Here is a 21,374-nt window from a genome sequence, read left to right as displayed (position 1 = left end):
CTCAGTAGACTTTTTACAGGAAGGAAGTTAAAATTAATAGTACTGGTATCCTGAAATCCCACGCTAGGACAAGTGTATGTGTAAACTATCAGGAAAACAGAGAGGAGTACATTTTAAAGAGACAATTATTTAGTTATACTGAGATTAAGAGAAGATGGGGATTTACTGTCTCTAACAAGCTACAGGAATCAGCACCACACCATCCAAAGGAAAAACAAACAAACAAACAACAGCAATCACTAACTTCTTACATATTGTCTTTGGTTGTTTAATATCAAGAAATACTTTTTACAGAGTATGTGAAGACTATTCCTTTGAATTTCATTCTGTGTCAATATCTTCTCTGTGGCCTCTCTGGTAAACTAGAGGACAGGCTTTACTTTCTCCAAATTGTTTGTTGTTTTCTACATTTTTATCACATATCTCTTCAAAACTCAAATTTCTTTCATTTACAGGCTTTTGTACCAAAATGGTATAACGAGAACAGACTTTACACTGTATAGTGAAGGTATTTTACTTGTGTTATAAACTTAGAACCTACTAAAACCATTTTCCACAAGATACTATTGAACTTACAGCAGGATTTAGAGACAGGAATGAACATTTGTAATCATAATAATAATTAAAAAAACATTCAAAGTTACATTAGCAATGATTAGAAATATTATCTCTAAGATTTTAACATGACTCCTTTAAAAAGCCTTGTAACAGAAAGGAGTTTTCAACGCACAGCCAGAGCTGCTCAGTAGTTGAGAAGAGGGGAGTGGGACGGGAAGAGATGTTTAGGGTTTCCCCCCTCATTTCCTTGCTGTCTTGCCAATTAAGCTTAGAATGTTTATCAGGTGTACGATGGATGTAATAAATGGAAAGTAGCATACGCTTTTAGTGGTATTTCAATTGGACTATATACAATATCTCCAATGTCTGAATCAAAAGCATTCTGAATGATGTCAGATAAAAGTTAATAGGAAAAAGAAACCAACAGAAAGGCTATTGATACACCTTTAAAAAACGTAACACAAAAATAATTAACCATTGATTTCTTGGCATGTAAAAGTTCTATACAAATTTTAAAAATTTTATTTGCAGGTACTAACCTCTTGAAAAGCTCACTCTGTATTTACACTAATTATTTTAACAAGTTTATCTCAAATTAAAGCATATTTAAAACAATCATGATTGCATTAACTTTTCTACTTTAAATTATTACCCAATTAGTGCTTTATTCACATTTAAAAAACTTGTACAATTTATTACAAATATAAAACAGTGCAGTTTTTCATACATTATCCCAACTCTGAGACAAACACTTAAAAGACATGGAAAAAGATTTTGATTTCTATAAACATAACATTTGCATTACTCATACCCCTTTCTTCACTGTCCTCCCCTAACCCCGATTTAAAAAGATCAAACATACAACATACTGTAGGTTTATTTTTATTCAAAAAGTTACTGTCTCAAGACATAAATACAAATCAGAAAACAGTACAATTAGGACAATAGAATGTGGAGGACAACAGGTTAAGGTAAATATATAAAACATTTTTAGCTGGTTGAAAACAAAGCTGTAAGAACTGCTTTCACAAAGAAACACTCCTTCAAGAGTAAGAAAAATCAACTTAAGTTTAAAATCATATATACAGTCCTCTCAGCAGTTCTATTAAATGCAGTGGTGTGAAAAACAATATAGGCAGTACTTTTAGACATGAGAGTATTTATTTATGTAAAATGAGTTAGGCAGATCTAGTTTTGAGTTTGTTGTTACCCCATGACTTAGTAAAATAATTATATTTTATCATGATCCTTTAGATAATCTATGGTTTTTGGCTACCACAGCCGAATGTTTAATTTCTGAGTCTAAAAACAGGAAGCCTTTTTGTATTCACCCATTTGGGGAGATTCTTGTATTGCAAGCATATTAAGGCATGGAATGATTAAAATAATATACCTCAAGAACTGAGAGACAACTGACAAAAAATATACATATGTAATATAAGTTAATATTTCCTTTAAAATGATGTCTAGCTGCCTAAGCCTTGCAAAATGAGTCGATGTCAAAATGGCGTAGATCCACTTTCTGTTTTAGACCAAATTTAATTTATTTGTGAATGGACACAAAATGAAGTTTAAAGCTTAGCTTTCAAAGAATATTATGGGTTGTTTATGAATTTCTATTATCCAATCTAATTTACATACAGAGGAAATGTACTGTAACCTGTTAGAAGTATCTTTAACCTGAAGACTGCTTGCAAAGACAGATAGATAAAACAATATAAAATACAAATTTAAAAATCATTTTTAAAGCATGAATTCTCATGCTCTTCTATTTTTAAACATTGTTAAACTTTCAATATATTTCTGAAACCTCATAATTTTAAGTTGGAATTTAAAAGTAAGAAAAAACTAAACAAACTGCGCAATTATAAAATCAGCACCAATTTATATATATATATAATTTTATTTAAAATTTAGATCCCTATTCCCACACTCTAATAAGCTGTATAATTTTTGTTTAGAATTTTTCTGCAAACATACTACAATAAGCTTCTTTTATTTGGAGACAAAATACAGTGGCACTACTGGAAGGAATTTCACAACATTACATTTTTCTTAAAGGACAAGCAAACTTTCAGGGTTGGTAATGGGCAAGCATGACTGAGATCTGTTACTTTCTGGTAGCTCATAGTTTATGGACCTTTCTGAGAAGGCTAGCATGAAGCTTTTGGAATAAAAGTGTGTTTTAGATTAAAAAGCTGTTAAAATTCTGCTTTATGTATTTTTTTCCCATGATTAATTAATACAAACCTTCTGTTGCTGAAGTTTGCATTTAATTTAAAATACTGACACTCTTCTGGTTCTATCACTGTAGGAAAACCAATCCATCTATTATTTCAGTTCATGGATGTAAACAGCAATCCAGCAGAGCTCATGATTATTTAGTATAGCCAGCAAATGTATAGAGAGGGGCTCAAATCTGTACCAAACACCTCTCAGACTGTAAGATTAAAACTCAGAGGGAATACTTCTTATGATCCGGAAATAAACTGATAGCACATAAATAAAATATTGATTTTTTTTTTTTCCCCAACAAAAAGTGTAGCTTATCCTCAAATTGTTTACTTGTCCTTTACATTTCTTTTTTTTCAGGCAAACAAAACTGCCCCTTCAATGCACTTGATCTTGAAAGCATGTCATTCTCCTTAGAGAAAAATCTGTTCAGAATTTCACTGTATCTACCACAATTTTGTATTGAAAAACTTCCTCTTCCACTTAGAAAATGACTTCACCACTGATTTATTTGCTGCTCTGGTATTAAAACATTGACACCCCAAGAACCTAAAAAAAAAGTTAGAAACGGTGTCAATTTGTAGTCTACTATACATTTAACAAAAACAAAGCAATTAGTATATGATTTAAGATTAAGACACTTCAAGATATGTTAAGGCATTGTAAGTTTATTTTTCTTCCAAACCAGATTCACCACACTTCTGATTTATGTAGTAATATGAAAAGGGCACCTCATTCATTAGAAAATATTTTTCCCACACTTGAAATTAACTAGATCCAGTAGGAATGTGATAAAGACTGTGCTTTAATTATTTTAGGTAATAATTGCAAAATAATTTTTAGTTAGTTGCCTAGCTTAGACTTCTTTGACAATGGCATTCTATTGGCCTTAACTTGAAATCAAGTGTGTAGTTTCCAGCAACTAAGCCTGGTACAAAACACTCTATACACCGGCTGCTGCTGTATCTGTGTTCATAAAAACAACAGGTCATCTCACAGCAGCTAGCCAGGACATAAACTTAATATTTCCTATTAAATATATCAACTCTGTCAGGAAGACAGTGAAAAAATCAAACAATAATCAGGTAAAATGAAAATACTGTCCTTCAGGAGACTGTGTGATTAAGTGAAGAAAAACCCTTCCTGAAACAAAGAATCAGTTTCCACTTCCCATGTGGGAGCAAGCCATATAGTTTTCTATGCCAATGGAAGTAGGTATCACCACTGATACGCCAAAAAAACCCCCAGACCAAAACCCCAGAAGATCCAGGTCTTGCGACCGTCCTGCTTTTAGAGGACTTTATAAAATCTCAGAGAGCCGTGAGAGACTTAATTTTCCTGAACCTTAACACTGCTGTTCACATTTATCTGTTTACAAAGCAATTTTTACGGTTCTTGGTATTAAGTTCACTTTAGATGCATCATACAATATAGCACACTAAGACACAACTGCCTCTGGTGCCAGCAATAACTGGACACATCAAAAAAAGGAGAAGACAGACTAAAATTTTGATCATAAACCATGTGCATCTGAATAAATTAAACCGCTTTATTATGTCTAGGTCTATTCAAAACAAGTGCAGCAACTCCAAGAATAACGGACCTCTGGAATAAATGATGTGAATAAAGCAAATTAACTTTATTCAGAGAAGGTTTTTTGCATTTATGAAATTGGGGTTTTTTACATTTTAAAATACTGCCTGATAAATTCAGCTCTGATTTCAGACGGCTTCGTGTTGCCTCCTAAACTACCGGCAGAGCTCTCCTCCTTTAGGTAGTTAAATTCACTTAGGTGGGGTTTATGCTAAAGGGCAGCCGCGTGCTGCGATGCAGCCGTTTTCTGCAGTCCTGCTTCCAGGATCAGCACCCTTGCTGCGTCCTGCCTGGGAGAAAGGTTTGCTAGATGGTGCTCCCTTGACCGTACCAGCTCTTTTCAGTGCACCACTGCTCCCTCCTTGCAGCCGAACAGCATCCAGCTTGTTGTGCTGGCAGGCTGAGGCAGGGCACCGCTGGGCTCTGGAACTGGCTCCAAAAGCTTGCGGAGCAATGCCGCTGTGACCGCCTGCCATCGTGTGGGGATGCTCCCACACTGCAGCTAAGGAGCGCCCGGCAAATCCTGGGCTCCCGTGGGATGGATGGAGGAGCAGTGAGGAATAAAGTAACAGGAAAGAAACCTGGCTAACAGCAGACCTGTTAAAACTATTGTTAATTAGCTTTGGACACTGAAAGGCCGAAAGGTTTCTGAGAGCAATGAAATGCACCTGTAGAAGACCAAGTTTTCAGCATTGTCAGAATAAAACCTGACTGCCATTTCACAGATCAATCAATTAAAAATCAAGAAGGGAAGGGGAGGGGAAGGACTATTTTCAAACAGAACGTCAGAGAACAGGTGATATACTTTCTTGGTGTTACTTCAAGAACAGAACACACAACAGCTAGATGCACAACCTAATCTGATTCATTACTACTAAAGCAAAGGCCTACTAGTACAAAATATATGGATTTGCATTTAAAACAGTAGTTAAGACTTCTTTCTCCCATAACAAGAACAGGTTCACGCTGCAACAATACTGTAAAAAAATACATAACCGTCTTCCAAATTCCACCAAGCTGTCCAAGATTCCCAGGAAGCCTTGTTGTACTGTCCTCTGCTGGCTTGCTGCAGCTTGTTATTTCCAGTGTAATTTTGTACCAGCTACACAAGGTCAAAAATGGCTGCATACATTACAAGTGGTTCAAGACAGAAGGAATCCCTCATGCAGATTTTTAAAAGAGAATAGAGACTGCAGATTTATCAAGTCGGAAAAAAGGGCAACTGCAAGCAGAAACTACAGACTTCGGATGTTTTGGACCTAAAACTTTATACGGAAAGAAAAAATACCTCTCATCTCTATAAACAGATATCTGTATTATCTCTATTTTCTCCATTATCTTACTTATGTACAAAAGTAAATATGCCAATTTTTTAAAAAAAGCAAACCATCCAATCCTGACAATTGGTAAGGATATAAGAGTCACTCAACTAAGCTCATGACAATAGGAAACTTGCCTTTAATATTGTGTATGCACAATTTTTTTTTTTTTTTTTTTTTTAAAGCTCTTTGCTACCAACCTCTGCAAGGGTCTTTTCCATACCAGATGTGTTTTCTTCTCAGATTCAAAGACTTTTGATTTTTACATAGCTACATATAAGGTATTAAGAACAAAAATCCTATAAACTTGCAAAGAACATTGACTACCTTAGAATTTATGAAGCTGAATTACAGCATAAAATATTTCACTGGCTGTACCAGTCTGCCAAATAAGCTAATGAAGACAACCTAAAGATTGCATTCTTTCCATTCAAAATTTGAAGTAATAGAGTACTGTAACCTGAAGACTGATTTTACGTTATTTTCCTCTTACGTAAGTTAACCTACCGATTCATCCATGATTGAAGCGGGGTCAAAGAAATCTGGTTTTAGTTCCGTTCTTTCTCTCCTGTTCTTTGACGGTGGCTTTAGAAAGCAAACAAATAAACATGTTAAATGTAATTTCAGCAAAAACCAAGAGTTTTTAAACTGTAATAAATGAAGCTGAACTCTCAAGGGGCAAGAATTTACAGGGGATAAATGTTCATCTCACATTATTATTACAGGAAATGTTCTTGCTTTTTGTATGGCAGTTTGAACAGATGGCACTTGTATACAGACAGTGGCACAGCTGTTTAAGAATGCAGAGATCAACAAGAATGATTTTTCTGTTTCACCAAAAGGAAAATTTGATTCAAATATCTATTTCAAAAGCAGAAACACAAATCCAAAATCCACTAAAAAGACAAATAGATTTCTTACTAGGTCTATGTCCATGGTGTCAAAATCCATGCCTTCATTGAGATCTTCAATCCGCCCTTCTGATGACATCATCACATCTTCAACAATTGGCTCTTCATCATCTTCCATTAGACTTGTGCCACGTCGACTGAAATGAAAAGAAAAAGCATATTGTTTAGCACTAAATCAAGTTAAGTTTTATCTGAATATTTAAAAAGCTAATGTTCAGTAAGTAACTGTCAACAAATGGTAATTCCATCAGATAGAAAAGAAATTAAGTAATTAAATACAGGCGTAACTACTACTAAAGAAAGCTGGTATTTAACCAGCTAGAAGATACTAAGAGAGTGCAGGAGAAAAACTAAAAAAGATCAACTTATAGAACTTTGTGGTACATCTCTAAATGGGTATTCTGAGACGCTGCGGGAATTGATAAGCAGATTGAAACCACACCTAATTCAGAGATATCCATGCAAGTATTTATGCTCAAGCGAGAAAGAACCTACGCTTTGCTACCTAAAGAAAAATTGTTCCTGCCTTATGAACATCGCTGTGATAAAATGGATGCATAAATCCATTTTCAGACATTCCTACACAGTCCTTCATCCTTTTTCCTTGCAACTTCTATATGCAACATCACACCTTATGCAAAATGTAAGGAGTCACTCTAATGATACTAATTGCTGTCACTGTATTTAAAAAAAAAAAACCACAAACCAAACAAAACCAAAAACCAAAGCACTGAACTATGTTACATGAAGTACAGGTATTAAAGAATTGAAAACAAGCAGGGGAAAGATGTAGAGGTCCTCAATATATATGTCCAGCTTTTAGTTTACAACTTGTGCTTTTATTCTGTAGAACTACACAGCCTTCAATAAAACAGAGAACTCATAAAACTAGTCTTCCCCTGCTCAGCTAAACTAGCTCTGGAACACAATTTCATCAGCATGCATGTCAAAATGCACACATGATGAATCACAGTGAAGTAAATGACACTACAGTAAGAATGTATGGCCTCTGAAGAACATTCATTTATGAAACATTAGACTGTCTTTATTGTCGTTTACAATATGGAGGACTTCACAAGGGTTTTGTGTGTTTGGGTTGGGAAGCTCTACAAAGACTGGTACTACAGGATTCCTCTCAACTTTGGTGTCAGTTTAGGTCAGACAAAATCTGTATCACTCACAGAAATGCTGAAGACAGCACTTTCTTTAAAAGGAATACTTTTTTTAAATAAAAAAGCAGCTGAACTCTAAACTTACAACTTAAAAGCCAAAGGAGAAAGAAAAAGTAGAATTAAACTGAACAGAAACTTTCTGCTTCACACATTGAACACCTATTTTAAAACTCATTTTTCATGTTCTTTTCTAAAAATGAGTCTGCAGTTAGGAATACATAATGAGGATGTTTCACATGTGTTGATTATATGTATCTGCCACAGAGAGCATTCAGTTCAACAACCAGTTCCCTTTATTACAAAGCTCAATACTATTTAATTTTTCTGGAATTTTAGTTCAAAAATAAGCAAGAAATCAAACAGATCTATTCCGCTAAATGCATCACCATGCACTTTTACCACTGCTCTTCTAAGGCAACTTAAAATTTTAAAACACAGAAAAACTCTACTCAAGAACTAGAAGATGTATCCCTCTTAGAAGATAGAGGAGTAACACTGCATTTAATAAACCCTCCCCAAACCACTGAAGGAGCATTTCACTCTCACTCACATAGCGTGTTGCAAGTTGGTTCTCAGCTTGACGTAGTTCATCGCTGCCCTCTCCTGTTGTTGTCGCGCGGCTTCTTCCTGTTGCCTTTGAGCCAACATCCACGTTACTTGCGTGCTTAAAAAGACCATTATTCTATTTTAAACATGAACTGGTTTTGTGTATGAACACTAACACAAAGCAGACCTACTCATCTACGTACTTGTAATCGAGTGGAGCTTGGTGGTGTTCAGGCTGCATAGGATAGACACCCATATAACTTTCTTCAGGTCGCAATCTCTTGGGCTCCCTCATTATTGTGGAAGTAAGCTGAGGTGTCTGCATCATGACTGGTGTGTGCATTGTCTGCTCCCTGTTCAGCCACATACTGTCACTACTGCTGCTTTCTTCAGCTGGAAGGAAACAGAAGACATCGGTAAATTTTTTCAAATTAGTCTAAAGTTGAATGTTTAAACATGACTTACATGCATGTACTTTCTGCTTACTGAGAACTGATTTCTTTACTTTTTGCCACAAAGTCTTACATGTGCCCCAAAAGGTCTGGATTTATAACCCTTGGCTAGAGTATTTAAAATACTTTTATATTCTGTGACTTAACACAGCATAGCACCTTTATTTCCTTTTGTGAATCAGTGTTATGTTATTCAGACTCTTCAAATGAATAGTTTTCCCACCAAGACATATACATGCACAGAAGTTACTCAAAATACATTGAAGTACACAAATTCGCTCAAGCCAACAAATAGGGATCGACATGTGTAGTTTATATGAATATCTACTCTAGTAAATTTTAAGATGAGGAAAGTTCTACCTTCAGGTACTTTCCGTTTTCCTGTTGCTGGCTTTGTCTTCTTATTTCTTACTGTAGATCCTCGACTACTAATTCCACTAATCACTGACATAGTATCATCATCCCCACCAGCTAATAAAGAGTTTCTGTAGGACATGAGAGGAAGCCACACATCTTCTCTTCGTAGAGACATCTGAAAGGTCATAAACTTCTCCAAGTAAACATACCTTTAAATAGAAAAAATAATTACAAAGATGCAAAATATCTGTAACAAGATGTTAACATGTCAAGATAAGTAATTACTGAAATTAACACCCAGTGCTCCTCATCTAGTTAACAAAAAGGCCTGACAACAGCAAATCCAGAGTATGACTTCTGTTCATCCACCATAAAATAACAAAGAGAAATACAATTTACCCTTTATGATTATACTTGACTGTATTAGTGTAAAATTTATCTTGATGTGCTGAAGATTCCACTTTAGGTGAATGCAATACACATAAATACATACTTATTCAGCTACATGTCTTTTATGGTTATCTTTACAAATATTAAGAAAGTACTTACACTGTTCTTTTGTCTTGTCTGAGAAGTTTGGAGGAGAACTCACTCAGAATATCAAGAAATGCCAAATTTAATGGTGGGTGGCTCTCACCTTGTGGATTAGGCTCCTTAAAAGCAAATTCTATGCCATCCCTAAGAAAAAGTTAAAAATTGAGTCACATAAAGCACAAACTAAAGAAGAAGTTTTAAGCACTGGAAGCTATCAAAACTGAACACCTTTCCTTTACATCAAGAAAGCAATGTTTCCATACTGTGGCAAAAAAAGTGAACACTATTCATGATTTGAATCTGGACACACTCTTTCTGTCACAATGTTTCTACCTTGCATTTCAAGTTTTCTGCATGAGGCTAATGTTACCACCACTGACAATGAAGTGGATCAGTTCTTACTGTTACAGGTAAGACTACTTTTAATACATTAATACTTTTAAAGTTAAAAATACTTTTCATCATAGCATCAACACTGCTATTATTTACAGGCTTATACAATGATGCTGAAGAACGTCAACATTATTTAACATTTAGGTTTAATTCAGGGACAAAATTGCAGTCATCTCCTAATTTATAAATGGGCTGTATCATCTCTAGTGCTGATGCATTTTGTATTAACAAACTGATTGTGAAAGACTGAAAAGATACTTTAATGTTAGTCAAGAAGCGTTTACAAAAAAGGAAGTAATACAAAGCACACAATTACTTGTGTAACATAGCAATAGCTTCTCTTGTTTTCAACTGATCCAGTCCGAACGTTAAAGCAAAACGTCGAGCAAGTTCCTTTATGCCACTGAATGTCGGTGATGATCTGTCAAAATTATAACCATTTTCTTGAATCATTTCATTGAAAAGCTGTATGAAATGAAAAGAGAGATTTTAATTTATTAAAAGATTATGCCAAACTTTGGATCAATTGACACAGACCTAAGTTTCAGTAAAAAAGTTTTACAGCTTTTTTTTTTTTTTTTTAATTCGACAACCCCAAAAGACAAACATGGAGGTTTAGGAAAGCCAAGTCAAACCTATCTTGAAGAGTCTGCACTTCAAAATTAATCCTTGAAATGCACACTGTCCAAGCAGACATCAAACTGTAAATATGTTGGATGACAAATTTCAGCACTTCCCTAAATGAGGTGTTCTAGAGTTTAGAATACTATAAGTTAGTAGGATTCCCTGATACATACACTAACAGAAAAGAAATGAACAGAGTAAATTCTCACCTGGTCTTTACTATCACAGTTTGTCCAACTACTACTTTCTAATTCTTTTTTTTTGTATCTTTTCAAAATACAAGTATAATGAAGAAATTCTAAAATGGAAACATGTCTTTAGGGAAGTTGCCAAAGACACCAGAAACTAAGCAACTGAGAATCAAACTTTTAACTACTCATCAATAGTTGGCAAAGCTGAACTTTACAATCTTTTTTTTCTTTGATGAATCTTTTCCTCATCCTACTGAATTTGACTGTAATTCTATTCTGTTGTCAATTTTTCTATTATTTTCTAATTTTGTCTAACACACGCTTCACTCTCTCATGTAACACAGAATAAACCAAAACCAGACTTACTAGGGCTATGAACACTAACTTTTCGTTTATAGATATGTTTTGGCCCATAGTCACATACTTTTATGTTGGCGTAGCTCACTGCAACTTAGTTATTCCCTTTATCCACTATCACTTGTAGTATTTCTTCTCTTGTTAGTTTCCTTTTTAAGAAGTCTTCCTGGAAAAAATGCTAGTTACATGCTTAACTTGACATGTGAGGGGTTTTTGTCTGTTTGTTTTATAATACCTGGGTCCCCTCATGCCACTCTTCTTACTGCCATATTAGGACTCTCTAACTGCCTCCCTAGTGCGTAATTGTACTTAATACATTCACCTCCTGTCTGCCCTTTAAAACATAAGGGGCTGGTTATTCATGAGACAGAAAAGACTAATAAGGATACCATCTACCCAATATCACAAAAAATTGTGAACTCTGGTGAAAAGTCAGCAAAAACTGTCAGAGTATTTAGCTGCATATTTTATGTTGCAGTTCCACCAGCTACTTAAAGTCATGCTGCTACCAAAACAAAAGGTCTCATCCTCCCTTGTATTGGCAATATCCATACAGATAAACCAGCTTAGGGGCTTCATTAAACACTTTCTCTGGTTAGTTCTCAATCAGGATCAATATCTAGATCTAATATCCACTATGTGGCTCTATGACGTCTAGTTAAAAAAAAAAAGTGTGGGGAGAGAACGGACAAATTGGAGTACATTTTTCCTTTCAACAATAGCAGAGATCTATGTTGGATTACAGTGGTTTGCAGAGATATGACTTTATTGTTCTGATCCTGTAAATAAGATTCATGCAGATGGTTCATGTGAGCAGATGAATCCGACTCTGACCTCGACTGAATTCATCAGGTCTCCACACAAACAAGCTCATTTACTGAAGAGAGCATTAAATCATGTTTTAATTTCAAAGATGGGTGAAGCCCCTACCAAACATTAAGAAATACTGAATTACTAAAACTTCCCATTACTTCCCAGAATAGTTTAAAAAAACACAACAAAAAAATCCCCAACAACGAAACACCACAACAAAAAATCCCAAAGCAAAACAAACAAAGAAAAAACACAAACAAAACCACAAACCCCCACCACACAGGCAGGAAGTCTTTTCCCTTGTTTATCTGTTCATGAATAAGTAAACTAGCCATTTCACAACACATTTCTAAATACATGACTCAAACTACTGTTTTAGAGTTAAGAAGGTATCACAGAGTTTCATTTCTTATCACATTCATTTTGTATTTATCAGCCTCTCACACTTTTTACAACACAGTATTTGGTAAGTATAGGAAGACTTCTGACAGTTTTTCAAATAGTTGCAGAAAATGTGTTTCAATTTAGATCCATTAATCCCTACCTTCCATAAGAATTTCTTCATTAATATCCCACACTAGCTATTAAACAACAGGACATGATCTACAGTATGGAATTTCATGCATAAAAATATTGTAAATCATTCTTACCTGCTGCAAGCTAAGTATAAGTGTTTTAGCACACTGGATTTTGTCTATCTGTCTTGTTTTACTCATCGTTTCTTTAATAATATCACCATAGTCGTTGTAATACTTGGAAAAAATAAAAAAAAGGTTAGCTTTCAATTTTAGTTGAAAATGTTAACAACTACTGAATTTTTCAGAGAACAACATCTAAGATTTGCTATTTAAAAAAAAATTTGAACATTTTCAAAGGGAAAAAACCTAACATGTTCATGATTACATCATCAAAATTATATCCTAAACCACCTCCAAAATGATAAAAAAAATAATCAAATCAGAAAGAGTATCCACCTCTTTTCAATTCTTCTCCTTAGTAATACTTTAGAGGCAGAATGACCTATTTATGTTCAAGGCCATGACACATTTGTTAATGACACGTGTTCACCCCTTCAGGGTACAAGATTGGAATCTAATCTTTTTAGTAACTCCTACAACTCTGGTGGGGAGTTTTCTATTTTCTCTGCTGAAAGGAAGCACTTAAGTATACCATCATAGCCATAATTTTTCCAATTAAGACAGCTGCCTGTTCAGTTCTTTAAGTATTTCAGGTTCAATAAAGACCCAATTAGTTATTTAGAGATTCAAAATATATGTAGGGCATTCAGACAAAAGCAGGCTGCCCAAATTTTAAATTTTTTTTTAAGGCAATCACCAAGGAGCAAAGCTGTATTATGTTCACAAAATGAGAACTCGTATTATTGTGCAGCTGTGAATCCCAGGAGCCAAGAAGGGGTTTTTATATTTAAGATAGAAACAGATATAAAGATCACCTTTTTTTAGGGGTGGGGGGTGGGGGTGTGGAGGGCAGCAGCAGGCAGGCAGTGGGTGGAACACACAAAAGTTTTTTTTCTCTTCTACAAAGTTTAAGCTGAAATTATCTGATGAGGCTAGCCATCATCGAGTTGATCTTTGTGAGAAGATTCTCAAAAGGCCTGCTAAACTAATAACTGAATTAAAAATATACCATTGATCAGGATAAGAAAATAAATCTATTAAAAACAACGTAAAAAATAATGATCAGGTTTCCTTCCTTCCTCCCCACACACTGGAACTGTGAAATCGATCTCAGTCATTTTATTCCCTTCTTACGGAAAAAGAACTTTCGAAGGCCTACAAACTACCAACCGTGGAGTTTTGAATTCTTCGCATTTTGAGTCAGTTATCTTGTAAGGTAAAAAATAAATAATAATTATAAAATCCACAGCTACAGTATTCTGGTAGTTTTATGAAGTATCACTAGTAGGCTTCAGATTTACCTTCATATATTGCTTGAAAATGTCTGCAGCTGTATTCATTTCCACCACAGTATACACAATGAGTTTACAGAAAGCTGCAAGTAGATTTCTTCTTTTGTGCAATGCTTCAATTTTGCTAGCTTCATCATCTTGCTGTCCATCTAGAAAGAGTTCAGAACATGAAAATTGACAGGTTTAAATACTTCATATTTAAGCATTTATATATGAAGTGATGTGGGCTAATGGTCAGGATTCAGAAAATCAAATCTCAATTCTGACAGCAGTGCACTTTATTGCCCACTGACAAGGCTTTTTTCCTGATACAGAGACATATATATTTGTGCCTGTTAAACCAAACCTTTATCACAATTATCCTAGATGTCCCCAAAACATAAAATGCTTTAATCAGCTGCTGACGTTTAAAAGACAAACCTACCTCCATGCCCATGCACACCTCTCAATGCCAAAAAAAAAAAAAAAAAAAAAAAAAAAAAAAAAAAGAAGAGAAAAAAAAACACAAAAAAGCATAGGCCAACAAATATATTAGTTAGAAGGCAAATAATATAAAGGAAACATATGTTTTGTACAAACCTGCACTATTGTTATCATCATCCTGATCAATGAAGACATGATCTAAAATAAAACTGAGTAGTTCAGATTGCAATGAAGAATCAGGAGTATAAACAAGTGGCTCCAACATGTCACGTCCTCCTGTCATAATCTGATGACTGAAGATCATCAACACATCACACAGAATTGTGAAAGCCTATTAAAAAGAAATCGTAGTGAATACTTGCTTGGAAACTGGATTTTATTTAGAATAATGTATTTCCACTTAACAAAATACTTAGAGCCCAATGGTGTACACAGGCCACTTAAGTCAACAACTACACAGGCCAACTGGAAGTTAAAATGTGCATAGTTTCTTACAGGAGGTTGCTGTATGAAGACTGGGTCTCCAAATAAAAACATTGCACAGATGAAGCCAACTAAATATCAACACATTGTGAGATTAAAACATGAGGAGCCTGAAACTCCCAAATTCTGCCTGAAGTATAGTACATTAGGTCACTACAGAACTTTGTGGACACCAACCACAGTACAGTCTCCTTTCTTCTTTCTTTTTTTTTGTTGTTGTTGTTTTTTAAATTGTTTCGATCACATTTGTAAAACGTCTAACAGCTGAGGTCACTCAATCCCTTTAAATCCAAAAGTATGTCTTGCTTCCAAAAAAGCAACCACCTCTTCATTTTGCTGGCTAACTTGTGCATCTGACATCAGATTTAAATGTCTGTACTCCACCTCCCTGGAAAGTTCAAATGTATCGGTACCTAGACTGTCATTCTTCAAACTAACAGACCAAGGCAACACCCTGCTTAGTGCTGCACCTCATCTCTTTCACTCTAATCTCTTCAGTACTTCCATTTTAATGAACAGATTTGTTCTTTAACTCCTCAGAGCAAATACTACCAATTTCCTGGCCACAAAAATACATATGCTCCTCTGAATTTCCTTGTGCCCTTTCATGAGATTAGAGAAGGAAATCAGAACTATGGCTACTGTACCCTATGTGACTCAGGCAGTTCTAGTTTCTAGACCATTCACCTGAGTCTGAGAGTTATATAGCCTTTTAAAGAGACCTCACTTTTGTTACTCACACTTCCACACCCTACATGTTGCGATTTTGACACTAGACAGCTCTCCAACATAGAACATGCCTATTCAGTTCCAGGAATATTCTTGTTATAGCAAGAGTTTCAAAAGCTGCAATTGTGCAGCTCAGTGGACCAGATATTCAACTTCAAGCTCAACCAGGTTATTACTACCTTTAGCAGCAAAAAGGCTCCTGGCTTTCTATTTGTTTAATTAAAAAGTATTCCCAGAAGATAGTTTGGTCCTTCCCCCCCCCAAAAGATACTTTATTTTTCTCATTTTAGCATTCTAAAGGTTGTTAAAGGCATTTACTTAGAATTAATTCTGCTATCAGTAACCTGTGCTCTTCACTGGAATCTGAAACCCCTCAGTGTCCCAGCTAGAGAACTATTTGACAACAGACTGGAAGAGACTTAGGCCCTACAGTTTAACCTTTTCCTTTGACCCTGTTACCCTCACAACTAAAGATAAGTATGTCCCAAGATGATGTCTCAATTCTTTTTGAAACAGAAGAAAAATAGAAGACAACCCCCAAAACCTTCACGCCTAAATTTTCTTCAAAAAAGCCAGGACTTTCGTCTCCTGCCCGAAATGCCAGGCACTACTTGCATCAACTAAATACCTACATATTTTATGTCTGAAATATCCAAGAACTTAGTTCTAGCTAAAACTTTCCCCCGCAAAGGACAACTACATGAGGGACTGACTATGAACCTGGTAAAATGAAAACTGCTCACATCTTTTCCAAGCAGTACATTATTGTTGAGGCTTCCAAGCATTTGCTAGAATGGTCTCCAGATATTTCTGAACAATACTGTTAACAATTGACCAGTGTGTACGTGTACCTAAGGGTGACCACAAAAAAGAAATACCACTTCCCAACAAAAAAAGCCCCTAGGTTACAGCACATACATGTGCATGCATAAAAACAGACTCATTCATGTTAAGTACCCTTTCTTTTTCTCCTGATTCAGAGATCCAAAAAAATCCTGGGACTCTGAAGAACTGAGGAATATATTCTGTATGCAGCATCATGGTGAAGGGAAACAGACAAGTTTCTCCTGTATGTTCTCACAGGTTTACAGCAAGAGGAAGAAAGTTGTTTTCACTGTTCTTGAGTGGATAGGCACATATATATCATAGTACAGAAAGCATTCAAAGATAGAACTAAAAAAATAACTTCTCTCTTTTAAATAGCTGTCCCTAGCTCTTCCAGCTCAGTGTCTATGAATCCACAATCAGCTCCTCTGGAGGTGCATGTCATGACCACATGGTAAGCAAGAGCTTTGAAATGGAACTCTCCCACCTAACTTAAAAACCAGAAAGCTTCTACGGTACACCGGCCCAGTCATTGTTTAAAGAAACAAACAAAACCCTCCTTTGAATAAAAGTTTATGCTGCCTAAAATTACTAGAAAGAATCAAATTTAAATTGATTCTGAAATCCTACCTAAATTACCTAAAGGAGGGCAAGCATAGAAGTACAGTAGGTATTCACACTCAAAGAGCGTTCAGCCTAAACATCCAAGATGCACCACATTCCCACATAAGCCCTAAAAATATTAGCAAGAGGAACTTTTCAACTGCTTTAAAAGTGTAGTATTAGAAGACTACAAGGATAAACGACAATCACTAACCTGTTCCTTAACAGCAGTGTTTACATTGGTCAGGTAGTGTTGACAGATTTGACAGAACACTCTCATCTGCTTCTTTAGACGTAGAAGATCCTCCTTTAAAGAGAAGGATTTCATATAACTGTTTTGATTTTTAAATTTTATAGTCACATTTAGTGTATGCATTTTCACAGAGCTATCCACCACAGGCCTCATATGTAGTCATAACATTCAAGTCCACTGTGTTATTTAAAAATCACTATTACAAATAAAAATAGCAAGTAGCAATTTCCTCAATTTTGTCATCCTGTGTACCACAAAAAGAAATGGAAGTTGGGATGAAAATAGTGAAGTAAGTTATTAATAGTAACACACCCCCCCAACCAAACCTAAAAACACCCTACCAACCACCACCACCCCCACTGCCAAAAAAACCCAACCAAAACTAAAACCCAGACCAGAAAGCATTTTCTCTTTAAAATATCTGTATTTTCGACCTTGAGGATAGATTTTAGGTTGCTGTTTATAACTAACTCAGACAAGGCTACATGGTATTATTTTATTTTTTTTAACTCACTGCTTGGGGATAAAGTAAAATGTCAGATGAGAGTTGGGGTTCTTCCCCTCTTCCATGGCGGGGGGGAAGTAGCTTTATAAGTGTTGCAATAACTTCAAAAAAAGTAGATTATTGAGCAAATGAAGTATCAAATTGGTAAAAATACCAGCCACATATGCGGCATAGTTGGTGTTACTCAATGATGTGAAGATTCTAGCCCAAGCAGAACTGGGGAAGTCATATTACAAAAGACCAACTGTGTACCAGCATCACTCCAGACAAAGAAGAAATACCCCTGAGCAGTTTAAAAACTATGCATGCAATCTAAACCAAAACAAGGCTCTCCCTTCAAGAAAGCAGGTAACACACTGGTACAGAGTGTCATTTAATCTCAACAGGAATCACAAAAGCAACAGCTGCTTCTTGACTATGAGTTTAAGTATAATATGATTTTAGAACACTTTCACTAACTTTTCTCTCAACATTTACCATTCAGATTACTATACTGATGTTAAGAGAATTACACATGGGAATATTTTCTTTCCTTTATACAGAATTATTCATTTAAATTTTAATAAAAATTGCACTATTTATATAGTCTTTTATTTTAGCAGCCTGTATTATGAAGTTAATTCCCATACTCAAGTCGACCTGCTCACAAGCGGCACACACTTAGTTACTTTTGTCACAGAAGAAAAAACAACACAAAAAACCCTCTAAACTTGCAAATAAAACCAAACAAAAAAATCATCTTAGGCACAGTACATTTCCATCACTTCCGGTTCTGTGCTTCAACAACTTTGCTGTTATGTTCCATTGGCATTGAACAGAAATCAATGGAACTTCTGTACGTACCAGATATATTTGGCAGCAGCCAAGCAGTTACATACAATAAAATATTTGTGGTTCAGAAGTTAAACCTACGAAAGCTTTAATTTACCAAATTTTTTATTATACAGGAGCAGAAAATGGTCTCAATAAAGGAGCACTTTTCAAATAAGTTCTTTTCATTCCTGCTGAAAGTATTACAAATTACATTTTACTGCAAAATAGCTAAGTTAATTTTCATTTCTAACCTAACCTTGCAGTATTTCGTTCAGCTTCTGCCATCAGGCTTGTAACAAACCTTTAATCACTATTACAAAAAACTCAAGACTCCTGTTTACCCTTTAAAGAATAAGATAACAAAGCCTCCAAATCCTTCACTCACGTAAGTGGCTCTCAACAACTATGCATCCCCTTCAGATCTGATATTTTTTGTTTTGGAAATGTTATAAGCCATTAAAACCTAGATGGTAAACTAGCTAGCCAGCCACTGTTGAAGAAGTTCACATTTATTTAAGACACCTTCAGACTCTAATTACTGAATCAGTAAGGCCACAATTATACATTGGACTAACGATGTCTTAACACAAAAAAAAAAAAAAGAAAAACCACCATAATCTCACAAAGGTGTTATCTGTTATAAAAACCATTAGTACAAGTTACATAGCATGCTTCTCCACTCCTGTATCTACCAGAAGCTCATATTATCACACCCTAAAATAAAGAAAAAAGAAAAAAATTTATACATCCTCACGTTAAGTTCACTGTAAAAATGGATTAAAAATTACAATTTATTGATTATAATTTATTAATATTGTGAGTTCTCTTTGTTTTCTCCCTAGTAAATTATGGCAGATGCATAAAATTTTTTTCTTAAATTAATTAGAAGTATGGCAAGCAAAGTGTTTAAAAAACCTCAAGAATTTACTTATTTCATCTCTGACATAAATATGGGATGTGTTATCAGTAACTCCAATAACAAAGTGCAACTCCAGTGTAAATTCCAGTGAAAGACCACAAAACGTACTCTTCTTACAGAGCTGTAGAAGGTTTCCAGAAAAAGTATGTTTGACTAACTTTTTTTTTGTTAGAGAAATCATCGAAATGTTTCAGCACTTACAAACTCTGTTCCAAACTGTCTAGCCTTTCAAAAACCATTTTTCATTAGGCAGTTTGCACATCAAACCACCTAACCACCCTCTTCAAGCAATGCTGTCCAGTGCATACAAGAAACCTTAATCCTTCCCCCAAGATTCTTCAAGAAGTGAAATTAGAAGGATGACATTTGCCAGAGCTCTGCCCTTCAAGATTACTATACATAGAACCAGAACAGGCCCTCTTATTAGTCCCTCAGAAAGTCTGAAATTTAACTTAATCTTTTCACATCTTTATTTAACAACACATTTAAAAGACTGATGAAGAGCAAAGTTTGACTGAAACATACTGAGCAATAAGAATACTACGATAGTATGCAAATTCTTGTATCTCACCGACTTGTCACTGATACTTCACAGTTTGCAAACAAATTCAAACCCATCACTTAAGAGCAGTAAGACTGACTATATAGTTTTCTAATTGGTAGTCTACCCCTCCTTACCATTGTTACTGTGCCAGACTAATAGGTATTGCATTTATTTACTACAATTACTTTAGAATTCTGTCAAGTTAAACATAATAATGACATTTAAATAATAAAAACACAACAATTTAGAGAAACACTAGGTTTAAAAGGCAAGCATTCCACTACTAAAACTATGGCTTTTTAAGAACTTATTAGAAAAGCAGGTTTAGGCAGGTATCAGTATAAAAAAAATTCTTAGTCTTAATTCCATCACAGTTCCCACTTGATGACACTGCAGGTATGTACAAATATTTACTAATATAACTGGAACAAGGCATACCTTTGTGGAACTGCTTTCAGTAATTTTTGCTAGCTGCCAAAGGATTACATAATGAGTACACTGCAGTGCATGAATAACAATCTGAAATCAAAAGGAAGAAACACATTAGATGACAAAGCCCAATAAAAGACAAGCTACTTACTGTTGTACCTAAAGAACACATTTTAACTACAGACCTGTTCTGGCATGTCTCCATTTTCAATGCCAGTTTTCAATAACTTGTAGTTGCAGCCAAACAAGTCCCATCTTGATAGATCATGAGCACTGGAAGCATTAGAAATGAAGCAAAGATGTAATTTAACACCATTTCTGCAACTTGATGTTAACAACTACTAAAAGCTTTACTGGTCAAACAAACAAATTTTTAAAAAAACAAACACCCCACAAATACCCCCCCCCCCCAAACACCAAACAAAACCCCCAACACCACCAGAAAAAAAACCTGAAGCAAGCCCCCCCAATTTCCATTTTGTATACATTTCTTCATATATTCAAAATGCGTCATGTTCTGCACAACTCTCATTCAAACTAAACACCCCAAGTTACACTAAAAAAACCACAAAACCAACCCCCCCAAACCCTGACAGATGTTTGCAGAAGCCTACTTACTTGTGAAAAGCAGTGATTCTCTTCAGTGTTGACAAGACTTGATATGCATCATCTTCATCAGGTTCTTCCCCCTATTTAATAATCATATAGTAAGATATCCCAAGCAATGTATGCTAAGCAAACTAGGGAACTTGATTTAAAAAAATCAAACAAACAAACAAAAAAACAAAACAAACAACAACAACAACAAAAAACTACCGAGCCTCGCAACAGCGCCCCCCCCCCCCCTCCCCCACACCCCAACCCCC

General features: G+C 35.3%; 1 protein-coding gene across 6 annotated transcripts in view; it reads right to left on the bottom strand.

Moving 5' to 3' along the window:
- Positions 1–247: 247 nt before the first annotated feature.
- Positions 248–21,374, bottom strand: part of STAG2 (stromal antigen 2) — an 82,050-nt gene continuing 60,923 nt past the window's right edge. For 3 of the 6 annotated variants that reach the window (XM_010568978.1, XM_010568977.1, XM_010568979.1), the window contains exons 20-34: positions 21,127–21,197; positions 20,694–20,781; positions 20,518–20,598; positions 17,260–17,352; positions 14,562–14,736; positions 13,992–14,131; positions 12,703–12,804; positions 10,384–10,532; positions 9,690–9,818; positions 9,144–9,349; positions 8,535–8,724; positions 8,336–8,449; positions 6,624–6,750; positions 6,210–6,287; positions 248–3,339 (exon numbers count right to left, since the gene is read on the bottom strand). In XM_010568978.1, the coding sequence (XP_010567280.1) occupies positions 3,316–3,339; positions 6,210–6,287; positions 6,624–6,750; positions 8,336–8,449; positions 8,535–8,724; positions 9,144–9,349; positions 9,690–9,818; positions 10,384–10,532; positions 12,703–12,804; positions 13,992–14,131; positions 14,562–14,736; positions 17,260–17,352; positions 20,518–20,598; positions 20,694–20,781; positions 21,127–21,197 (1,767 nt within the window). In that variant the 3' untranslated portion in view covers positions 248–3,315. Of the gene's footprint in view, positions 5,649–6,209; positions 6,288–6,623; positions 6,751–8,335; positions 8,450–8,534; positions 8,725–9,143; positions 9,350–9,689; positions 9,819–10,383; positions 10,533–12,702; positions 12,805–13,991; positions 14,132–14,561; positions 14,737–17,259; positions 17,353–20,517; positions 20,599–20,693; positions 20,782–21,126; positions 21,198–21,374 lie in introns of all 6 variants that reach the window. The other 3 variants (XM_010568982.1, XM_010568981.1, XM_010568983.1) reach the window with 3 other exon arrangements.

Source organism: Haliaeetus leucocephalus, unplaced genomic scaffold (genome assembly GCF_000737465.1).
Source record: "Haliaeetus leucocephalus isolate CR32 unplaced genomic scaffold, Haliaeetus_leucocephalus-4.0 Scaffold262, whole genome shotgun sequence".
Lineage (NCBI taxonomy): Eukaryota > Metazoa > Chordata > Aves > Accipitriformes > Accipitridae > Haliaeetus > Haliaeetus leucocephalus.
The sequence above is the reverse complement of the archived record's forward strand: the minus strand, read 5'-3'. Positions and strand labels throughout refer to the sequence as shown.